This window comes from Adiantum capillus-veneris, chromosome 4 (genome assembly GCF_014529385.1).
Source record: "Adiantum capillus-veneris isolate H3 chromosome 4, ASM1452938v2, whole genome shotgun sequence".
Classification (NCBI taxonomy): domain Eukaryota; kingdom Viridiplantae; phylum Streptophyta; class Polypodiopsida; order Polypodiales; family Pteridaceae; genus Adiantum; species Adiantum capillus-veneris.
In genome coordinates, this window is record NC_140934.1 from 26,806,406 (window position 1) to 26,831,208 (window position 24,803).

At 45.4% G+C, this 24,803-nt stretch overlaps 1 protein-coding gene across 9 annotated transcripts in view; it reads left to right on the forward strand.

Annotated features, from left to right (window-relative positions):
- Nucleotides 1–213: 213 nt before the first annotated feature.
- The window catches only part of LOC147458895 (E3 ubiquitin-protein ligase), a 30,202-nt gene continuing 5,612 nt past the window's right edge, over nucleotides 214–24,803 (forward strand). For 2 of the 9 annotated variants that reach the window (XR_015187810.1, XM_086510308.1), the window contains exons 1-2: nucleotides 216–457; nucleotides 943–1,028. Coding sequence is in view for 1 of the 9 variants with exons in the window: in XM_086510308.1 (XP_086366434.1) it covers nucleotides 1,011–1,028 (18 nt within the window). In the remaining 8 variants the exon portion in view is untranslated. Of the gene's footprint in view, nucleotides 458–942; nucleotides 1,087–24,803 lie in introns of those variants that run through there. The other 7 variants (XM_086510310.1, XM_086510312.1, XR_015187809.1 and 4 more) reach the window with 6 other exon arrangements.

Here is a 24,803-nt window from a genome sequence, read left to right on the forward strand (position 1 = left end):
TGTGTCGTCCAAGGGGTGAAGCCGCCCGCAAGGAGGGCGGGTCCGAAAACATTTCTCATTTTTTTCAGCTTGTCAATGCTTGCCACATCCACTCGACGCTCGTGCAGGTCACATCCGGGCAGGCGGTCTGAACCCAGCCTAGGACGGCTCTCTCCCGTGGATCCCTCCTCTCCCTCCTCTCCCTCCTCATAAGTTATAATAGACGAGACCCTGCCTCCTTATAAAGCAGGCCATTTGGTAGTCGGCCCGAAATCTAGGCCACGTCCAAGGTGTAGAATATTATACTATGTCGCTGGAGAGAGAGAGAGGGAGTGTGCAAGCAGCAAGCTGAAGCTGCAAGACCCTGTTCGCTCTTCATTCTGGCGGTAGCACCAATCTGCATGAAAGGCTCTTCTGAGAGGTGCTTTAAGGAAAACTGAAGTTTTTCCCGCTTTTTCTACATAATGCCATAACGGTGGTGCGTCCTCTCTCTCTCTCTCTCTCTCTCTCTCTCTCTCTCTCTCTCTCTCTCTGTGTGTGTGTGTGCGCGCGCGCGCGCACGCACGTGTGCATCTCTCTCTCTCTCTGAGAGAGAGAGAGAGAGAGAGAGAGAGAGAGAGAGAGAGAGAGAGATTATACCTCGTCTTTGAATGCAACCAAAATGTCATACCATAATGTGCAATAGTGCCTCTGCCCTATTGTTATGAAAGATCGTGAGGAGAAGGTATGCTAAAAAGGGTATTCAGGCCATAGGGGGATTGAAAGATGGTGAGGAGAAGGTGTGCTGGACATGGTATTTAGGCCATAGGGGGATTGAAACTGGTTTTGAGCTGTATTATTCTGTGTGCAAGTCTACAGGAAAAGGGACTATAGTGACTCTCATATCGGCATGTACTTTCATCTTATTCCTCATTGGCATTGGTATGTGACTTATTCATTGGTTTGGCATCATATTACTGTCAGGAGTGGTAGCAGAAGATGGTCGGATATGGCTGAAACAGCGGCAACAGGTGCACAACCTCTTGTATCGGATGGGGAACAATAGCAAGGTCAGTTTGTGGAACCTCTGAGAGCAACCCCGTCGCAGTGATCTCCTAGATTTACAAGGTACGAGCAATTGGGAGGGTAAGCCAGGGCAAGAGAAGGCATAGAAGCTTTGAGATCTGCAATAACGCAAGGGATCCAGAGAGGGAGGGCGATTTGGGTAAACCATAGAGAGAGAAATGTCAAAGTCGATGATGCGGAAGCATAGAGACCAAGGAGAGAGAGAGAGAGAGAGAGAGAGAGAGAGAGAGAGAGAGAGTCTCCTGAACCAATCAACCTTGGCAATGAATAGCTGAATGTGTATACAATTATTTGTATAGCAACCTCAGTAAATTGTCCTACCCAGACTTTGACAAATAAGTAAAATAAAAACCTAAAAGCCAAAATAAATAATGGGCTCACATTGGGCAGTTCACTTGAGAAGCCAAAACTCTAACACCCTCTCTGCAGCTCACAGTGGACATAAATAGTGAGACCAAGTCGATGAAGAAGCTACCATGGACACCCGAGTAGACATACCTTCCATTGGATACACCTCGGATTTTCTATCCTCAACTTTGTGAATGCCATCTTGAGCATCGATTGCCTTTTAGAAAATTGAAGTGTAGGCCACACTACGTCTATGAATCCCCATTCGTGAGCTGTGCACTCATCACGTCCAAAATATAATACTCCAAGATAATGAACTGTGAAACACATACTGTCCATGATCCGACCAACAACAATGGATTGGTGCACTCATCCATAGTGTTTTAGATATGTCTGATTGGTTTTTTGCCAGATGCATGTGCCTTGAACTCCGAGCTACGGGTTCAAACTCCGATAACTTGAACTCCGACACAAGGGTCCAAATTAATTATACGGAGCACTATTTGTCCCCCTCTGCCACTCACAAACCTCTCTCTGGTTGAAGCTGGTGGTGGCACCAATCTCCATGACTAGAAGACGGGAGACCTTACTTTGTTGTTCTTCCCTGAGTCACTATCAATGCTTTCCTCCTGATGCTTGCTTTTACCTTTGTCCTTTGTAGAATCTCTGTCTTAAACTTGCAAAGCAACATGCTTCATAGGGGTAACATGCTCATAGATAGACTCCAAATGATCCCAAATTTGGTTTGCACTCGTCATTGCGTTCACATGATCCAAAATCTGTAGGGTACAATTCAAGATGATAAAAGACCATACTCGAGCAATGACATTCTCCCAAAGTGTACCCTCCTCCGCTGTAGATGGCTTCTCCATGTTCTTGGTCACAAGGTGTCACATGCACATTTGACCTTATGTGCATGTGGACAAGCTAACTCCTATTTCTAGGGTTTAAGACAGCCTAGAAAGTGTCCTGGCACCCTTGTGGACCTGTACGTAGGACGTCCATGTCCAACCACTTTAGAGTAGCTACATACCCTCTGATTGCACATACAACCAGTGTCTGCCAGGTGACATCTCAAGTGAACTGCCTAAAGTGATCCCATTATTTATTTTGGCTTTTATGTATTTGTTTTACTTATTTGTCAAAGTCTGGGTAGGGCAATTTACTGAGGTGGGTACCCGGTATATATGTGACCCCTTGCCCCCATTGTACATAGTATCAATTCAATGCTGAGGTTGGTTGGTTCAGTGGTCTCTCTCTCTCTCTCTCTTGTATTCTCCCCATTGCTCTACGCTTCCGCATCATTGACTTTGACATGGTATCAAAGCTTACGACTCATTGATCGTGGAAGGAGCATCCACTGAGAGAAGAGCAGATGGCGGTGGCTTGGAGAGGAACAGGAGAACCCGTCGGATGCATGGGAGTGGGTGCAGCATTGTGAAACGCTAGCGTTCCTTGAAGCAGCACTCGCAGGCGTGAGGAGGAGCTATGGTCCGAGTGTTTTGAAACGCTGACGACAACCACCAAACACCTTGCGGCCCCTTAACCCGACGAGCATTTTGAAACGCTGAGGCATTGGAAGGTACTCGAAGGCAGTTTTGCGTGCATTTTGAGATGCAAGCATAGGTGGTTGCAATGTGCACCAACTGGGGGTTGTGTTTTGAAACGCTAGGTAGAAGAGGAGCAAATAGCGACACAATTTTTGATGGCTTTTGAGAGGCTCTCCTGGTCCCCCCCCCCCCGGGTTTTCAAGGTAGCGTTTTGAAATGCCATCAGCCTAGAGGCTTCGGAAGTGGGGACCGAAATGCCCAAGGTCCTTGGAAGGAGCTTTTGGAGCAGCTTAAGGACGACCATTGGAGGCCTTTGGAGTGCGAGGCAGAAGTGCAAGCTTGTTGAGGATCGAACCTGGCTTGATATGGCTTGTACTTGTGAGATGGTCCACCCTTGTTCAAGTACCGATGGTGACCAAGACTAATCATTGGCTATGGAAAGTTCATCGACCACTATCCAGTCATCGGCCTATGCTCGACCGCAGCTCTCAAGGAAACCGTCAACTTGTTTGGCTCGGGATTGTGAAGCCAAAAGCAAATGCACAAATTTGCTGGAGGACAGAGGCAAAGGCACGCTTGACAAGGACGGTGCAAAAGGGTATTAGAGTTTTGCATCTCAAGTGAACTGCCCAAAGTGATTTCATTATATATTTTGTCTTTTAGGTATTTATTTTACTTATTTGTTAAAGTTAGGATAGGGCAATTTACTGAGGTGGGTATATATGTGACCCCTTGCCCCCATTGTACATAGTATCAATCCACTGCTGAGGCTCGTTGGTTCAGCAATCTCTCTCTCTCTCTCTCTCTCTCTCTCTCTTGTATTCTTCCCATTGCTCTATGCTTCCGCATCGTCGACTCTGACAGTAGGCACTCGGAAGTGTTACCATATAGCACCATTAGTGCCAAGCCTAGGTAATAATCGCATATGACGCACCTCTTATTAATAGTTCATCAACTTATTAATAAGTGACATATTATCATCATCTTACAAAGTCGTGGGGGCTCAATTTGACATTGCTCGACCGGGTTTTGTTAGCTATATAGGATACCCTAGGGGTCTCCTTTCCAAACAAACAAGCAATACCTACAGTACCAGTACCCAGCAGCACAAGTACCACTTTTCACCAGTGAAAGCGCGAAGCAGAAGGTACCGGTAGGTGCGCGTCGCGATGTAGTGCAGGATTGGGACAAGAAGCAGGAGGCGGAGTGCAGCAGAGAGGAAGCGCTATGGATTGAAGCAGGGAGAGAGAGAGAGAGCTCACATTTTTGGGGAAAACTCAATAAGTGAGTTTTGGGTTTTCCCACTTTTATTATAAGTGACTTTAAAAAAATGTGTTCATGTTCAGGTTCAATATGAACATGGACAAAGTATAAAAATGTACAAAAAGGGTTATTTAGGCCTTTAACCCAATAACCTTCCACTTAAAGGCATAAATGACGCCTTTAAGTTAACCAACTCCCACCAAATTGAAAGCGCGAAGCAGAAGGTACCGGTAGGTGCACGTCACGATGTAGTGCAGGATTGGGGCAAGAAGTAGGAGGCGGAGTGCAGCAGAGAGGAAGCGCTAGGGATCGAAGCAGGGAGAGAGAGAGAGCTCACGTTTTTGGGGAAACCTCAATAAGTGAGTTTTGGGTTTTCCCACTTTTATTATAAGTAACTTAAAAAAAATGTGGAACCTGGACAAAGTATAAACATGTACAAAAAGGGGTTATTTAGGCCTTTAACCCAACAACCTCCCACTTAAAGGCATAAATGACACGTTTAAGTTAACCAACTCCCACCAGTTATATGCAATGCTCATGTTGAGCCTTAGTAAGACTCTTGGTGAGAACATCTGCAGGGTTATCCTGTGTATGGATCTTAGTCAAGGTGACTAGACCATCCTCCAATACCTGTCGTATGAAGTGGTACCGCACATCTATGTATTTGGTACGTGCATGAAACATGGCATTTTTGGCTAATAGACAGCACTCTGGCTATCACAACCCAACACGGGTGTATGAGCAGGCATGCCAAGTTCTTTTGCAAGTCTGCCCAACCAAATGGCCTCTTTTGAAGCCTCTGTGGGTGAAATATATTCAGCCTCAGTAGTACTCAATGCCACAATTTTTTGTAACCTAGAACACCAAGAGACTGCACTACCAACAATGGAAAATACATATTCACTGGTAGATTTCTTGGTATCCATGTCACCTGCCATGTCTGCATCACAATATCCTTGCAACTTTAAGTCACTTTTGCCATAACAGATACACTTTGATTGTGACCTTTCAAATATCTCAGAATGCATTTGACAGCTTTCCAATGCGCTTTGCCAGGATTCGACATGTATCGACTAACAACTCCCACTGCATAAGCAATGTCGGGACGAGTGGCAACCATAGCATACATAAGAGAACCACAAGCTGATGCATAAGGGATTCCCTTCATTGCTTTCAATGCCACCTCATCCTTTGGGCAATCTGCTTTGCTAAGCTTAGTGTATGGAGGTAAAGTGTCACCAGCGTGTGACTACTATCTATCCTTTTTGTTGATTTCTTTCTTATTATCTATTTACTTTCACTTTTTGGAAACACCCCTCGGGAAATCTAACTGCCTTGCATTGCATAGCTAGTGTGGAACTGTTCAGAGGGAGTCCAGGCCTGAGGGCAAGAGAGCACTAAGGTTGGACAAGGACTATGGTTAGCCAAGTGGGGTCATTGACTAGCCAAAGTGGAATCCTTTGCTACAGAGGCTACATTTCAGTTCTGGATGTGGCCGCAGTGTACAAAGAGGGTCGGATGACCTAGAAAGATACAATGGCAGCATCTCCTAAAATTTAGGGAACTGCCATTTTGGGACCTGAAAATGTGTTGACGTCATTACCTCCGGAATGACAAGGGGAACATTTTCTTACTCTGCCGTGAAGTCAACTGGGCAACCGGTTGGGATATTTTTAGACGGCAACCCCGAAACGGGAAAATGCTTATAAATGTGCCAAGTGGCACCTTCTGGTGCACTTGCCTCATGCAACAAGAAGTGGCGCTGAATTTAGGAGGGGGAGAGCCTCATTTTTAGATTTGTCACAGGTTAAGAGCTATGGAGTGCATGCTTTCCCTCTTATGCACAGTGCGGTGCCAGGAGTGATGCCCTGCACGCTACGCACTGCCCTCTCTCTCCCCTTTGGCAGTATGTTATGCCCCACTAGTGGGCTCTTCATTTGACCAATGTACAGTCGTGTGGGTTCATGCGCGATTGCCGAGGCAAGAGCCTCTTGCACAGGTACTGGATTAGCTAGCGGCTAATCCCATCCGCAGGTACAGGTGAATTCGGAGAGGTTTCACACTAGAAATCTCGTCCGATTCAAAGGGCAAGTAGCCCTACAGGTGCAGGAGCTCGAGGACTTGCTAAGGATGCGACCGGCACGCGAAACGGAGCCCGAAACAGTAAATTACAGCCTGCTGTGTATTTTTGCAGGTTTATGGTTTTGGCCCTAAACGGACCCTAATACCCCCAGGAGGTTCGGGGATGCAAGGGGACCGCTGTACAGGTGATCTGGCGCATTTTCAGGGCTGAAAACAGAGAATTCAGCGCGCTGCAGATTCTCGCCAGGTTTTGCAAAGCGCCCGTATGCGTCGGGAAGGTCAATCAATGCGTGGGAATACTGATTGTGAAGGGTTCTAGTACAGTTATGCTGCCGAAATCAAGCCAGAACAATCAAAATTCAGCCAAGGTTGTGCGGGGCAGCTTGGAAAGAACCACAGCGTTTATTTCCTCTTTTAAAGAATAAAGAAATATCGAAAGGGGCGCCTAAGTTAGGGGCCAATCTGGTGTCGGTCTTCTCATACAGGTGCATTCTAGCATCTATATCCCATTCCCCTCTCTTGTGTCACTATAGCGCAGGTAAAATAGACGACTAATAATGGGTGAGAGCTATAAATCAAGGTTTGAAGTAAAGTCTACCGCCCTTTTTGGATTGTACAGGCCGGTTCCATGGTTCCATCGACGGGATTAAATCACTTTTTCCCATAGAAGTGAGCCTTGGTCAGATTGGGCTTGAAGACACAGGGGATCATAGACCAGACACAGGGAATTGCAATTATGGCTGACAGACCATATGATGTGACTGAAGAGGTTTCCTCTTCACAGGGTCTAATAGACACATGAAGTGGGTGAGTCTTCAAGATCACCACAGACAGATGATGATATATTCAGGACCCAGTTGGCTAGTGCTGTGGCTATGTTCACACAAGTAATGCAGAACCCGAGGTTTTTAGCCTTTCTGCAACCTCCTGTTCCGTCTCAGCAAGTTTGGTCACTGGATCATATTCAAAAGCCTGTTAAGGCTCGAGCACAGGTGATTCATACCGCACAGTCAATGGAAACACCTTTACACTTGACGGAGAACATGCAGTCTCCACAACCTGTGCCTAAGGTGCAAGAACAGGTGGTTGAGATGCCAGTCTTTCAAGCTGTACCAGTTCAGCCCGCCACCTTTCAGCAGCCTATAGCTGGTTCTAATGGGCAGGGAAGCAACCTACAGGCTATGCAACAGGTCTTCCCACCACCTTCAGTACACCCTGGCTATTTTGGAGGTGGATCGATATTCCAGAGCATGGCTGGTCATGAACCTGGAAATCAGTTTTACACGCCAGGAACAGTGTTCGGGGGTGCTCAAACAACGATGCCTAACCCCATGTATGGTGTCACAAGCATGCTACCAAGGTTTCAAAGCACTCAGGGCCAATTTGGGATGCCACAGGCAAATTTTGGTATGGCTGGAATTACAAATCAGCAGCCAAATATGGCATTTCCAGGTCAAGTTAATAGCGGCCAAGGAACACAGATGAACCCTAATAGTGTTCCCATGTTTCAGTCACTTCCATATGACAATTTAACGCCGCTGGAGAGGCCAACTCCGTACAAAGAAGGTGGCAAAGGTGTGTCTTTCACGACCTTTATAGGGTTTGATGACAGGAAGAAGGCTCTCTCATTCCTCCAGCAGTTTGACAAGGCCTATGCAGGGGGAAACTTTACAGAGGCTTCAAAGGTCCGCAAGGCAGCCACTTTCTTGATAGGGAATGCGGGACAATGGTGGACAACTTTATTGCTTCAAGGGCAAGCTCCGTCCACATGGATTTACTTCAAGCAGATTTTTGTAGCAGCATGGTTATCTGATGACTTTGAAGCAGATGTCATGACAGAATGGCACTAGCTTAATGCTGCCACTTGCAGAAATCTGGATGATTACAATCGGAAGTTTTGGAAAGCTCTACTTCCGGTAACTTCCTATAGGTTTGTGCCATTGACAGAACAGATTGAAAAATACTGTTGTGGCCTACCTAAAGGATTGAGAAAGTACTGTATGAAGACAAAAGTCACTACTTTGACGCAGCTCATCGAGGTAGCAAACACTGGCAATGGTTTGCTCAAGGGAGAAGATTGTGAATTTAACACTGGCGTCAAGGCAGGATCAGGCAAGAAAAATTCAGCCAAGAAGCATGTTCCCAATGAGGCTCCTAAGGGGACTCAGGAGTCAGCCAACGCAGGGAAAGATAAAGCTACGGCTGAATCAGAAAAAGGACCAGCAAAGAAATGGAAAAGACGTTTTCCTCGCAAGTCAGAAGAGCAAAAGAAGGTCCTGAGGACAGAGAACAAATGCTTTATATGTGAGTAGCCTGGCCACATTGCTTACAATTGTCCTACAAAGAAAAGGCCAGTTGATTCTGATGACAAGGAAGACAAGAAAGGAAAGAAGCCCATGGCCGGTCTAGTGCCAGATATGGTGGGCGACAAGCCAAATTCAGATGCAAGTGAGCTTTGCAGAGCATGGGGAAAGGTCGGGGATCAAACATTGCTTATCTTCTTTGATCCAGGTGCCAAAGCCAACTTCATTTCCCCAGAATTGGCTTCAAAGTTGGGAATCAGACCTGAAGAGATGGGGTATACAGCAGAGGCAGGTTCGGCATGTCCTGGCCATACAGAGGCTGTGACAGCCATCATTGGAAAGTTACGCCTACATATCCAGTCCTATGTAGATGCTGAAGAATTTTACATCATGCCACTGGACGGATGTGATGTGTTGCTAGGTATTCCTTGGTTGTTTCGTGTACAGGGAATCATGGATGCCTACAACAAAAAGATCACTGTACAGAGCAGGGGAAAGACTCACATTCTGGATGTAAAGCTTAAAGGGGAGTCTATTCCCACTGTATCAGCTATTGCTATTACTTCTGTAATGAAAAAGCATCTTTCTGCGTACTTGGTTTTTGCACGTGAAGTGTCAGATTGTGATGAATCAAATTTATCTGTGCTAGATAAAGAAAGGTCAATGTTTTTACAACAGTATAGTGACCGTTTCTCCGATTCATTACCATCTCAATTACCGCCAGAGAGACCCGAGGACCATGCGATAGATTTGGTGCCAGGCAGTAGCCCACCAAATAAGCCTCCGTACAGGGTTAGTGCGGCTCAGCAGAAAGAGATAATGGGCCAAGTACAGGAGTTGTTAGAAAAGGGGCTGATTCAGCCCAGTTCATCTCCATTCTGTTCTCCAGTGTTGTTGGTGCAGAAAAAGGATGGCTCATGGCGTATGTGCATCGACTACCGTACACTGAACAAGAATACCATCAAGAATAGGTTCCCTATACCTAGAATTGATGATATTATGGACAAATTAGAAGGAGAAGCTATGTTTAGCAGGATAGATCTAAAGAGTGGGTACCATCAGATCCGCATTAGATCAGAGGATGTGCACAAGACTGCTTTTAGAACGACGTTTGGCCTTTACGAATTTTTAGTGATGCCCTTTGGTCTCACAAATGCTCCTGCTACGTTCAATAGGATGATGGACAGAATTTTCCGTCCACACCAGCAGTTTGTTGGTACATTCTTTGATGACATGATAGTCTACTCAAAGAATGAAGAGGAGCATAGGCATCACTTGGCCATTGTGTTCAAAGAGCTACGCAGTCATAGGTTGCTCATCAATGCAAAGAAAAGTGAGTTTTTTCTGGAAGAGATTCACTTTCTGGGACACATTGTCTCAAAGGATGGTGTCAGAATGGATCCTGCCAAAGTTGAAGCGATCAAGTCATGGCCAGATTTGAAGACGGTGCACGATGTCCGAAGTTTCTTGGGACTATGCTCCTATTACAGAAGGTTTATCCAAAATTTCGCTGAGATTGCTTCACCTTTACATGCTCTTCAAAAGAAAGCAGTCACCTTTAGATGGACACAGAAAGAGATTTCAGCTTTTAATCTCTTAAAGGAAAAGATGACTTCAGATCCAGTCATTGTGTTGCCAGATCTTAGGAAGTCATTTGTGGTCCAGTGTGATGCCTGCGGTAGTAGCATTGGTGCAGTGCTAATGCAAGATGGCAGGGTAGTAGCCTATGAGAGCAGAATTTTGCAAGGGCCAGAGATGACCATGCAGGTCTATGAGAAAGAGTTACTGGCTGTGATTCATGCGCTCTTAAGTTGGAAACACTACCTGCTAGGTGCAGATTTCGTTGTCCAAACGGACCATCAGACCTTGCGATACTTCTTGACACAGACAAAGTTATCTGAGAAGCATATGCGATGGGCAAATATCTTGTCCATGTTCCATTTTCAGATCGTGCATGTGGAAGGCAAGAAGAACGTTGTGGCTGATGCCTTGTCAAGGAAGCCACAAATATCAGCTGTGTCAATTCCTTATCATCATGAACTTGATGATATGAGAGAACAGTATGCAAATGATGAAGATTTTGCAAGGGTCTTCGAGTAGCTAATGGATGGACAACGTCATGAACACTATATTCTTAAAGACGGGTTCATGATGATGCATGGCAGATTGTGTGTCACAAAGCCATTGCGACGCAAAGTTATGGAAGAGAGTCATGTCCCACCGTATGCAAGGCATCGTGGTATCGATGCTACAGTTAAAGCGGTTGAGACATTCTTCTACTTGCCTACATTGAGAAGAGATGTGGATGCCTTTGTGCGAGAATGCCTAATATGCCAAAAGGTCAAGTTTGAGAGGCAAAAGGCACCAGGGTTATTGCAACCACTACCTATTCCAGATAAACCATGGGAAAGTATTGCTATGGATTTTATCTTTGATCTTCCGAGAACGCAGACAAGAAACGATGGTATTTGGACCATTATTTGCAGATTCAGCAAACAGGCTCATTTTATTCCTGTCAGGAAGAAGATAAAGCCAGATCAGATGGCACGCTTGTTTATGAGCAATATTTTCAAGTATCATGGCATGCCACAGTCGATTGTTAGCGACCGTGATCCACGCATGACAAGTTTGTTCTGGAGAGGCTTGTTTGAGAATATGGGCACCACACTCAAATTCTCTTCGTCATTTCATCCTCAAACAGATGGGCAGTCAGAAGAGGCAAATTCTACTGTCCTAGATTTGCTGAAGTGCTATGTGTCAGAGCATAAAGGAAAGTGGGAGCAGTATTTGCCATTGGTGGAGTATGCATACAATAATACAGTGCATTCATCAACTGGCAAGGCACCCTTTGAGATAGTTGAAGGTGGCAAGAAAGTTCCTCCCATACTGCATACAAAGGACAAGATATTTGAAGCAGATAAGTATGTTCAGGACATGGATGAAATGTACAAGAAGGTCAAAGTGGCCTTAGAAAGGACTCAGGCAAAGCAAAAGAAAGCAGCTGATCGTCACCGTCGTGAAGTGGTATATTCACTTGGTGATTGGGTGCTTTTACGTTTTGAAAAGGCAAGGTTAAAGAAGATGAAGGGCAAGGAAAGACTGTTTCCAAAGCTCAGCATGCGTTACTATGGGCCTTTTCAAGTGTGCGACATAATCAGTGATGTTGCATATAGGCTGAATTGCCATTTTTGTTATTATTTCATTGCATAAAGGATCAGTATTTACTAACAGTAAATGGCCTCCTTTATGAATAATAGATTTAATCATATTACAAGCAATCTTCAATAAAAAAAGTGTATTGCCTGACAGTTGGAAGATTCACAATGCGTTTCATGTGAGTCTTCTCAAACACTATGTGGGTGATGTGCCAGAAGATATGCCTGCTGAAGATCAGCCGGAAGTCGAGGAACTTGACGAGATCTTGGTCCCTGAACAGATTTTGGCACACAAAGAAAGGAAAGTGAAAGGCAAGGTTGCTAGGCGTTACTTGGTAAAGTTCAGAAACTATCCACCAATGGATGCTAAGTGGATGGAAGAAGGTGAACTTGCAGAGTCACCAAGTGTGTTATCACTTTACCTGGAAGCCTTCGATTTGCAACCTACCTTGACCCCTTGAGTTTCAAAGCTAAATGGATTGTCAGTGTGACAATGGCTTCTGAAACAAATGATGTACATGGTATTTAAAGTGAGCTCAAATCAAATACCTGTTACATGAATGTTAGAGCTGTACAGATTGTCAGTTTGGCAATTGCTCTTATGGAATGTCCAAAAGTTTGGTTAGTGCTTTAGAAGTGAGTATTTCTTGTCAGTTTGTCAAGGATACAGTGATTGCTTCTATTGAAGAGTACATGTGTAACTGCATTCTTAAACTGTCGGTTTGGGTATGCTCGAAAGTGTTACGGGATCCAACGTGTACTATAAGACAGTGGCAAAATGTGCAGCTACCATTTTGTCATTGGAAAGTTAGTGACTCAAAGCAATGGCAGAGTGCGAAGCTACCACTATGTCATTGGGACAGGGTTCACACGCAAGCAATACATGAGTCGACGAGGTGTTGAATACACCAGGGTTGACAATGAGCATGTATGTGTCGTACATGTGTCGACAGGTGTTGAATACATCAGTGTTGACTAAGAGCATGAACGACATAGATGCAAACGAGGACGTTTGAGATTTCAAGAGGGGGGTATGTCACCAGCGTGTGACTACTATCTATCCTTTTTGTTGATTTCTTTCTTATTATCTATTTACTTTCACTTTTTGGAAACACCCCTCAGGAAATCTAACTGCCCTGCATTGCATAGCTAGTGTGGAACTGTCCAGAGGGAGTCCAGGCCTGAGGGCAAGAGAGCACTAAGGTTGGACAAGGACTATGGTTAGCCAAGTGGGGTCATTGACTAGCCAAAGTGGGGAATCGTTTGCTACAGAGGCTACATTTCAGCTCTGGATGTGGCTGCAGTGTACAAAGAGGGTCGGATGACCTAGAAAGATACAATGGCAGCATCTCCTAAAATTTAGGAAACTGCTATTTTGGGACCTGAAAATGTGTTGACGTCATTACCTCCGGAATGACAAGGGGAACATTTTCTTACTCTGTCGTGAAGTCAACTGGGCAACCGGTTGGGATATTTTTAGACGGCAACCCCGAAACGGGAAAATGCTTATGAATGTGCCAAGTGGCACCTTCTGGTGCACTTGCCTCATGCAACAAGAAGTGGTGCTGAATTTAGGAGGGGGAGAGCCTCATTTTCAGATTTGTCACAGGTTAAGAATTCCCACTACGGTACATGATGTACGTAGCTTTCTGTGATTATGTTCATATTATCGAAGGTTTGTCCGAGGATTTGCTCATGTAGCAGAACCACTTCATGATTTGACAAAGAAGAAGATTCCTTTCAGATGGGGATCGAGACAACAAGGAGCTTTTGATCGGCTCAAGTACTTGCTAAGCCATGGACCTATTTTGATAGTGCCTGACTTAAGGAAACCATTTGAGGTTCACTGCGATGCTTCAGGTGATTGCATCGGAGCAGTGTTAAACCAAGAAGGCCATGCAGTGGCTTATGAAAGCAGACGACTTAAGGATGGAGAGTTGCATGCATCAATCTACGAAAAGGAACTCACGGCTGTGATTCACGCCTTATCCAACTGGAAGCACTATCTTCTAGGAGCGGATTTTGTGATCAAGATTGATCACCAGAGTTTGCGGTATTTTCTTACGCAAAGGAAACTATCTGAGAAGCAGATGAGATGGGCAAACTTTTTGTCTATGTTTCACTTCCAGATCCTTCACACGGCTGGGAGTAAGAATGTGGTCGCAGACGCATTGTCTAGGCGGCCAAGGGTGAACGCTATCACTTCGGTGTATCACCAAGAATTAGAAGCACTACCGGATTTGTATCCGAATGATCCAGACTTCTCCACCCTTTCGGGAAAGCTACATCGTGGAGAGAATGAGTTTCCCTATTCCATTCGGGACGGTTATCTCTACCACCATCAGGCTATATGTGTGACGGAACCATTAAGAAAGAAGATCATGGATGAAGCACACGCTTTGCCTTATGCGGGTCATCGGGGTATTCTCCCTACGACCTTAGCAATGGAAAGATATTTCTTTTGGCCTAGCCTTAAAGCAGACATTGATAAGTATGTCAGGGAATGTTTGGTTTGCCAAAAAGTGAAGTATGATCGGCATAAGACGCCTAGGTTGCTACAACCTTTGCCTGTGCCTAATGAACCTTGGGAAAGTATTGCCATGGACATCATCATGGACCTCCCTAGAACTCAGACTGGAAATGACGCGATCTGGACCATTGTGGACAGGTTTAGCAAGCAAGCACACTTTATACCAGTCAAGAAAACGATCAAAGCAGATCAAGTCTTCCTGGCACAGATCTTTAAGCATCATGGAATGCCTAAGTCAATTGTGAGTGATCGAGATTCTCGCATGACATGAAATTTTTGGCGTGCCTTGATGGATAATCTTGGTACAAAGCTGAATTTTTCATCTGCCTACCATCCTCAAACGGACGGGCAAAGTGAGATAGCCAATTCCACAGTATTGGATATGTTAAAAGCTTATGTGTCAGACCGGCAATTTGATTGGGAGAAATATTTGCCTCTTGTCGAGTATGCGTATAACAATACCATACACTCATCGACGGGGAAAGCACCTTTTGAGATACTCTATGGTAAGCCTTTGCTTCCACCCATCCTTTTAACTAAGGATAAGATCTTTGCAGCAGATGAATTTGTCCGGGATTTGGACACCGCCTACTGGCAAGTTAGGAGAGCTATTCTACGCTCTCAAGAAAAGCATAAGAAAGCTGCAAACAAGCACATAAGGAATCTAGACTTAACAGTCGGACAGTTAGTCTTACTCAAGTTTGAGAAGGCAAGACTTAAGAAACAAGCGTCTCATAAGGGGAAAGTGGTAAAACTTTCTACCCGTTATTATGGGCCATTTAAGATTACTGAGCGAGTGAATGATGTCGCTTTCTGATTAGAGCTACCGCCTAATTGGAAGATCCATAATGCTTTCCACGTGAGTTTACTCCGGCCGTATGTGGGACCGCCTCCGAGCCAGCCTAGCACTGAGGAACCTCCTGAGGTTGAGGAAACAGAAGAAATACTCCAACCGGAGCAGATAGTAAGTCATCAGGAGCGGTCTCTCAAATCCGGAAAGATAACACGAAGTATTTGGTTAAGTTTAAGAACTATTCGAATCTAGATGCTCAGTGGATGACGCAGGAGGAATTAGCAGCTTATCCCGAGATACTGGAGGTATATGTCCAAGCACTACAGTTGAGGTCAACTGTTTAGAAGCCAGAGGGATGTTGCTAATTGGACTATTTTCTTATTTTTAATGATTAAATCTCTTTTTTAGGATATTTTATTATGTGCACTAAGAATTGTTAAAAAGATTGGAGCTACAGGAACTGCCATCAGGAACGGACAACTCTGATGTGTCATTTGATGGGTGACGGTAAACATTGCGAAGGAGTGTCCGTATGTTCGGTGGAAAGGGCCAGGTTACGAGTGCCTCTGATGCGTCACATGATGGGTGACGGGTGCATCAGTAAGGGGGCACCCCGTAGGCTAAGGAGGAAATCCGAACTGAGTAAGAAAATACGCGTAAGAACGCAAGCACAAGAATAAAGATGGGTTCAATGAAGCTTTTTACGAAAAGCAGGAACAGTCACGAGAAGGCAGATGCTTTCCCGCGAGGAGTCTGTGTCTGCATTGCATCTGTACCGTGTCCTGCACCCGGGGACGCCTGGAATGTGTCCGTGTAGCATTGTTTCCATTAACTAAGTGAGTTTTTAAAGTTTGAACAGGTTCACACTTTATTTTATTAAAGTGGCCGGTCACTTTTAAGTGACCAGGCCTTTATTAATAAAATAAAGCAAGTCTCTAAAAAGCTAGCGCTAATAGCTACGCAGGGGGGTTGAAAGCTGCAATCTTTCTCTCTCCTCTCTCTAAAAAGCGCCAGCGATCCTTCTCTCTCCTCTCTCTAGGGCACCAAGGCCCTGCTTTTTCGGCCCTATTCCCGCCAGGTGCCAGGGCTTATAAAAGGACAGCCAGCGTTCAGTTTCTGGACAGGCCGGGAGCAGCAGCAAGAACTAGCGCTGGGATGCTGGAGCACGTGCTGGCGACAGAGTCTGCAAGTGTTCGTGTGACGACTGAGTACAGAGGTGGATTCTCCGAGCACGGAGCGACAGGTATAAGGTGTTGATACGCATTGAGAATTGTTGCTCTGTGTGGTTTGTTTTGCAGGAATCTCCCGTCTTACGGGAAGGCCCTTCACGGGAAGTACGGCTTCACGCCTAGGTCCCTTACGGGAAAGTACGGCTTCGCGCCTAAGTCCCTTACGGGAAGGAACGGCCTTGTGCCCAAGCCCTTTACGGGAAAGCACGACCTTCGGGTCTAAGATTACAGAACGGAGGGGTTAAGTCCCTTACGGGAAGGAACGGCCTTGTGCCCAAGCCCTTTACGGGAAAGCATGACCTACGGGTCTAAGATTACAGAACGGAGGGGTTTCCTCGGGTTCTCGTGCTTGTATAAGAATTCTCCCTGAATAAAAGAATACTCTTAACGGGGGGGGGGGGACCAGCCCATCTTCTGGTCCCCAATATTGTGTCGATCTTCTCCCTTCTCTCCCTTTTGCAAAGTATTTTATTTTCAGATTTCTAAGTGCTCGTTTACGCTCCCGTTTTGTGACAGAAGACTGGAAATAGCAAGGTTTTGACGGCAGCTATGTACCTTGCCGGTGATGCCATTAATTGGTACCACACATGGCAAGAGGCACAATATACCGCGCACCTAGAGGAAGCCGAGGAAGGCACGTCCCTTTGCTTCAATTGGGCCGACTTCCAAGACAAGCTCAAGGCACGGTTTATGCCACCACAGTACCTAGCACGGTTGAAAGACGATTGATGGAGTCTCAAGCAAAATGGTATGCCAGTTATGTTTTTCTTTAATCGTGTTTTACAGCTCGACACCCAATTACGCAAATCGGATGACGAGCGCAAGGAGGCTTTTATTTTTGGGTTGGACAACTATTCCAGGTATGATGTCGAAGTCCTCGACCGAATCGATCGCAACAAGGCGGTAGCGATTGCTCTTGCGCAAGAGATAAAGCACAACGGAAAGCCTAAGGAAAACAAGATGGTAATACCCCTCTAGTTGGGCTTCTCAGATGACCATGTACAATTCTGGGGTTTCATGCGCGTTTGCCAAGGCAAGAGTCTTCTGTACAGGAACCGGATTAGCTAATCACTAATCTCCCATAGGTACGCACAGTTCCATCGCGAAGTATTACGAAAACGGAGAGTTTTCTTGCGTGAAAACTCGTCCGATTGGGGAATTGTCCCATGGTGTGTGGGAGCTTCTAAGACACATGTAGACGTGTTTGCTCCACTCAAAATGATGCTAAACAAAAAAATTACAGCATGTTGTGTTTTTTTGCAGGTTTAGGGTTTCGCACCTAAATTGCAAGATATTGCCAGGGCAGCCTTGAGAAAGCCTTGGGGTGCTTATACGGGACAATTTAGAGAGATTTTGTCACGAGGACGTGGCAACTGTTAACTATGTCACAAGGACATGGCTACTGCTAACCTTAGTTGTTGGTTTCTTTCCAATGATTTTTGTTTAATTTTTGAGACCCTCTTTTTGAAGTTGCAAATGGTCAGACATTGTATGGCCAATGTGAACGGTAGTTTCACCCGCAGACGAGAAGTTGGTCGGCACTGGAACTTGTATAGTAAGAGGATGTCTAGGCTCAGTTCAAGATCATGTAGGTCTCCCCATGGCACATAGCAAGTTGGTGGATACTAGGAAGTGAACTCAATAAAGGTACAGTGCCAAGGTGGGGTCACCGAGAGAAAGTATCCAATAGCTGGGCCACATTGCATTTTTGGATGCGGTCCCTGTGGGGATAGATGGTCGTCATAGATGGTTTGACGACCAGTGGGAGTCCAACGGAAGCATCCCCTAAAATTAAGGGAATTGCTATTTTGGACAATAAAATCTGTTCGCGTCATTACCTCCGGAATGACAAGGGGAACATTTTAGAACTCTGTTGCAAAGTTAAGTGGGCAACGAGTTGGGAGATTTTTAAGCGGGAAGCCCAAAACAAGAAATTGCGTGTAATGTGTCAAGTGGCACTTTTTGGTGCATTTTCCTCATGCAGAAGAAGAGGGCGATGGTCTAGTTGGGAAGGCCTCATTTGTAAGCTTGTCACAGGTTAAGAGCTATTGACTGCAAGCTTTCCCTCTCATGTACAATGTAGTGCAAGAAGTCATGTCCTGCACACCCTACACTGCTCTCTCTCTCTCTCTCTCTCTCCCCTGCCTGTAGTAATGTGATGCCCCACAAGAGGGCTCTTCATTTGACTCACGTACAGCTGTGTGGTTATATGCGTTGGGATCCCGGACCAAGCACAAGTGGGGACTTCTCAACATCGCAAGTCACCTCTTGATGATCTGTCCATTAACCACACAAATATTTACATTTGATTATTATAGTTTGACTATTATACGAGAACGCTAGAGAATCTTTGTCTTTAGGCTTTAGCCATCCTTTACGTAACAAACCACTAAACTAAGAGGCCAGGTCGTTGATAGCAAGCTGTGTACTTGTCGGCTATCAATCATAAGGTGGAGTGAAATTGGATACCGAGTCAAGAGCCTCTCTGAGCAGGAACAAGAGTAGCTAAGTGTTGCTCCAAAAGCAGGCACTGGTGAGGGTGATAACCTCACTGTACAGGTGCGTTTTCAGCATTGGTTATGCGTTGAATTTGGACTGTTTTTTCAGCCATACGAACCATTGGGAACAATGCCCCACTGTTAGAGGATAGTTCAGGGACTGTTTAGGGCTGAAAACAGGGCAAAAACCAAAAAATACAGCGTGCTGAATTTACTGTTTTTGGGCAGAAATCAGAGGGTTTGTGTCAGTGGAAGTGAGTTCCTGCAAGGGAATTGGTTTTGGGACAGTTTTGGGGCTGTTATGTTGCCGAAATTTTTCCAGAACAGGTGGTATCTAGCCGGATACAGGTAAAGAATTACCAAGACTCTTGTTGTTGTAATTTACCCTCTTAAAGTATAAAGAAATACTGAAAGGGACGCCAATTTTGGGGCCTACAGGTTGTCGGCGTCTGCTCAGAACATCTAGCTTTCGAGCCGTGTGTGTGCTCTAACTGTTAATTCCCGTTTCAGGTTACCTTCCAAAGTTCTCTGTGTGTGTGTCTAAAGTAAAGAATTTCGGGTGAAAGCCAAAGTCTACCGCCCTACGGACTGGTTTCATGGTTCTGTTGTCGGGACATAAATCACTTTCTCCTCAAGAAGGGAGCCTCAGTTGTTTTGGATAAAGACACAGAGAACACGAACGCGGGATTACACTATGGTCGACAAAGGGAAAGGCATTATGGAAGAGGGTTCCTCTCCGCAGGACCGGCAGTAAATTCCTATGGTGTTTGAGGTTGGCGAGAGTTCATGGCCACCCCTGTCTGCACCTTTTCCTAATGAGAATGCTCCTCCAGTACAGGGCTTTATGACTGGCAAACTTGAAGATGATGCGTTCAGGACTCAGTCAGTTGCCGCGATGAATGTGTTTTCGCGAATGGTGCAGAACCCAAGGTTTATGAAGTTGCAAGCGCCACCAGTGCCATAGCAAAATAGGCAACCTACATCGCGAACAGAGCTTGTTGAGGCTCAAGCTCAAGTACTTCATGCGTCCCAGCAGGATAGGGAGCACTCGCATGTTGCGGAGTCAGTGGCTCCAAAACAGGTTTCTCCGGTCCTTGAACAGGTGGTTAGGACGCCTATTCTACAGGCTATGCCAGTTCAGCCCGCCACCTTTCAGAGCCCGCATGTTGTCTTGAATGGACAGGGAACTGGTTACCAGGCAATGCATCTAGTTTTTCCACCACCCACGGTACATCCTGGGTATTTCGGGGGTGGATCTGTGTTCCAGAGTATGGCTGGTTATGCGCCTGGAAGCCAGCCGTACATGCCAGGAATAGTGTTTGAACTTTGGGGGTATGCAAGGCATGATGCCAAACCCCATGTATGGTAGCATCGGCATGCAGCAAGGCTTTCAGAGCAACCAAGGCCAGTTTGGGGTACCACAGGGTCATTTTGGTATGGTTGGTTTTTCTGGATAGCAGCCAGATATGGCACCTAGACGCAAAATGTCAATGGCCAAGACGTGCCGATGATCCCTACTACAGTGCCCATGTTGCAGACAATTCCTTATGACAAATTGGGGGCATTGGAAAAGCCGAAAGCTTACAAAGAAGGTGGTGCAGGTGTAAAGTTTAGCACTTTCAACGTCTTTGAGGATAAGGCAAAGGCTCTTACTTTCCTCCCCAACAGTTTGATACAGCTTATGCAGGAGGGAATTTTACAGAGGCCTCTAAGGTCAGGAAAGCTGCCACTTTCTTGAAAGACAATGCGCTTACATGGTGGACGACATTGCTAATGCAAGGACAGACACCCGCCACATGGGCTACTTCAAGCAAATGTTTGCATCTGCTTGGCTGTCAAATGAATTTGAAGCCGACGTCATGACAGATTGGCACCAACTTACTTCGGCTACTTGTAAGAGCTTGTTGGAGTACAATCGGAGGTTTTGTAAAGCGTTACTCCAGTGACCTCCTAGAGATTTGTGCCATTGACAGAGCAGATAGAGAAGTATTGTTGTGGGCTGCCTAAAGGGCTTCGGGACTACTGTACCAAGAGCTGAGTGGCTCCCCTCACCCAGCTCGTGGAAGTTGCTAACACTGGTCTTGCCTTGTTGAAAGGAGAGGACAGTGGGTTTCCAAGCAACGAAAAAGGAGGGCAGCAAAAGAAAAATACAGCCAAGAAGTCCTTTGTGAAAACGGCTCTTGAGGCGTCACAGGGGTCAGAAAAGGCCAACAAGGATAAGGACTCGGCCGGGACTTCTTGAGCGTAGGCAAAGAAATAGAAAAGGAAGCCTGTTGTGCATAAGTTGCTCGAGGAAAAGAAGGTCTTAATGGCTGAAAATAAATGCTTTATATGCGAGCAGCCTGGTCACTTTGCTACAAATTGTCCACAAAGGAAAAGACCAACTGACTCAAATGATAAAGAGGGCCAGAAAGGCAAGAAGCCTAAACCCATGGCAGGTTTGGTGCGAGATATGGTGGGTGACAGGCCTGGTACAGATGCCAGTGAGTTATGCAGAGCATGGGGTATGGGGCCTAGAGGTTGTCGGCGTATGCTCGGAGCATTCTAGCTTTCGAGCCTTGTGTGTGCTTTAAGTGTTAATTCCCGTCTCAAGTTACCTTTCCAAAGTTCTCTTTGTGTGTGTCTCTAAAGTAAAGAATTTCTGGTGAAAGCCAAAGTCTACCGCCCTACGGGCTGGTTTTAGATTTCCCGCGAGGAATCTAGTCTAATTCAAAGGACAAGTGACCCTATAGGTGCAGGAGCTCGAGGGCTACCCAGACGAGTGATCGGCACGCGAATCGGAGCGCAAAACAAGGAATTACAGCTCTCATGTGTTTTGGTGCAAATTGGAGGCCAAAAACAGAGAATTCAGCATGTTGTAAATTCTCACTAGGTTTTGTAAAGTGCTCTAAGTGCGTGGAAAGTCATTGTTTACTTGGGATTTTGTTTGTGGAGACTTTTACTGTGGTTGTGCTGTCGAAATTGGGTTAGAGTAGGGGAACTTCAGCCCGATAAAAGTGGGACAGCTTATAGAAGTTTACAGGTTTTTCTCAAGTGCAATAAGAATAAAGAAATACTGAAAGAGGCGCCAACCTTTGGGTCCAACAAGGTGTTGTTGTTTACTTGGGAGTGCGCTAGCTACAAAGTCGTGAATTGTTTTGAAGTGGAGAATTCTAGTTATTACAGGTTTATTTGTGAAGTTACTTCGTGTCATAAAGTACAAATAAAGTTAATCAAAGTAAAGTTGGGGTGAAAGCCAAAGTCTACTGCCCTCTAGCGAGTCTACAAGCCGGTTTCATGGTTCCGTCACCGGGACACGATCACTTTTCCTCAAGAAGTGAGCCCTTTGTTTGTTTTGGGCGAAGTCAGTCACAAAGCAGAGATATTTGGAATTCCACTATGGCTAATAGGATGAATGACACCAGAGAAGAGGGTTCTTCTTCACAGGACAAAAAGGTTATTCCTCCAGTGTTTGAGGATGGGGAGAGTTCACGACTACCACTGTCTGTACCTTTTGTTGATGTGAATGCTCCACAAGTTCAAGGGTTAATGACTGGGCAGCTAGACGAGGATGCGTTCACTACAGAATTGGTTGTTGTTGTGAATGTGTTTACTCGGTTGGTGCAAAATCCCAGGTTTATGGAGTTTAAGGGCAGTTTGGGGTGTTGCACGCCGCTTTTGGTATAGCTGGTTTTTCCAATCAGCAGGCCAATATGGTATCAAGAAACCAGAATGCTAAATGGCCAAGGGGCACAGGTGATCGCTACCGCTATACCCATGTTGCAGACACTTCCCTATGATAATTTGGGAGTGATGGGAAAACCAAAACCATACAAAGAGGTGATGCAATTGTGAAGTTTGATACTTTCAATGGATTTGAGGACAAGACGAAGGCTCTTTACTTTCCTCCAACAGTTTGATACTGCTTATGTAGGGGGAAATTTCACAAAGGCCTCCAAGGCCAAGAAAGCTACCACTTTCTTGAAAGGAAATGCGTGTTCATGGTGGACGACATTGTTGATGCAAGGACAGGCACCCGCCACTTGGGCTTACTTCGAGCAAATGTTTGCATCTGCATGGCTCTCAAACGAATTTGAAGCTGATATTATGACAGATTGACATCAGCTCAATGCGGCTTCTTGCAAAAGCTTAGAGGAATACAATTGGAAGTTCTGTAAAGCGTTGCTTTCAGTTACTTCCTACAGACTTGTGCCATTGACAGAGATAGAGAAGTACTGTTGTGGGTTGCTTTAAGGGCTCATGAATTACTGTATAAAGAATAAAGTGGCCACCCTTACTCAGCTTATGGAAGTTGCCAACATTGGTCATGCTTGATGAAGGGAGAAGACAATGGATTCCAAGGCAACGTGAAAGGGGGACCAGTCAAAGAAAAATTCGGCAAAGAGGTCCTTTGCAAAAGCGACTCCTGAAGCTTCCCAGGGTCAAGAAAGGCAGAGAAAGCTAAAGACTCTGTCGAGTCTTCTAGAGGACAGACCAAAAGAAAGAAAAATGAAGGGAAAAGTTGCAAGTCGCTATTTGGTGAAGTTTAAAAAACTATCCACCTATGGATGCAAAGTGGATGGACGAAAGTGAACTGATAGAAATACCGAATGTATTGCAGCTCTACCTTGAAGCCTTTGGTTTACAACTCGGGTATTCCCCAACTCATATCACTTCAGTAGAGTGAAGGTCAAAGGTTTTGACACGTGCTCAAAAGAGGGGTGATGCTGGAGCTAGCACTTCACATGTACTTAAGGATTCAGTGCAATTGAAGTGTACATTGCTTAGCAAAAGTATGAAGGTCTCATTAAGTCATTTGTACACATGTTTGACAGTCTTTCTTGTGGATACATGCGATGATAAAAGGGTGCTAATCACACTAAATCATCTATGGCATGTATAGGATGCATGTAATCGAGGACGTTTGTGATTTTACAAGGGGGTATGCCACGACATTGTGACAACCACTATATATATTTATTGGTTTCTTTCCTTCGATTTTTATTTATTTTTTGGGACTCTCTTGTTGAAATCACAAATGCTCGGACATTGCATGGCTAGTGGGAAATGGCCGTTGGCCTCGAGTTTCACCCACAGGAATCAAGGCATGCAGCCACGAGATGGTTGGGCCGATCGACATTGGAATTCGATTAGTAAAGAAGTGGCTAGGCTCAATCAAAGTCATTTAGGCCCCTCGGCACGACTTTATAAGTTGGTGGGATCTAGGAATCAAACCAAAAGGAGCAAACTGGAGAGCAACCTGCAGGTCAACTCACACTCTAGAGTCTCTCATCCCAAGAGGGGGTGCCCAAAAGTTAGAGAGGAGGTTGATTTTTATCATTTTGAACACAATGTGTGTGTGAGTAGTGGGTGCAGGTGATCACAGCTTTAATGGAAAGCTTGCCTTCTCTTGTGCATCTCTCTCTGCCCTTTGTAATGCCCCTCTAGTTGGGCTTCTCAGATGACCATGTAGAGTTCTGGGGGTTTTATGCGCATTTGCCAAGGCAAGAGCCTTATGTACAAGAAGCGAATTAGCTAATCGCTATCCCCCACAAGTACGCATAGTTTCATTGTGAAGAATTGCGAAAATGGAGAGTTTTTTCTCATGAAAACTCATCCAATTCAAAAGGGATTTGTCTCATAGCGTGCGGGAGCCTCTGAGACACGCGTAGACTTGTTTGCTCCGCTCAAAATGATGCGAAACAGAAAATCATAGCCTGCTGTGTTTTCCTGCAGGTTTAGGGTTTAGCACCTAAACTGCAAGATATTGCTTGGGGAGCCTCAAGAAAGCCTTGGGGTGCTTATACAATACAATTCAGAGAGATTTCCCATGAGGAATATCGTCTAATTCAAAGGACAAGTGACCCTATAGGTGCGGGAGCTTGAGGGCTACCCACACGAAAGATCGGCACGCGAATCGGAGCGCAAATCAGGGAATTACGGCTTGTTGTAACTTTTTGTAGGTTTAGGGTTTTGGTCGGTTCTGATGCCTATAGGTCCAAGGAGCTTCAAGGAAGCTAGGGAATCAC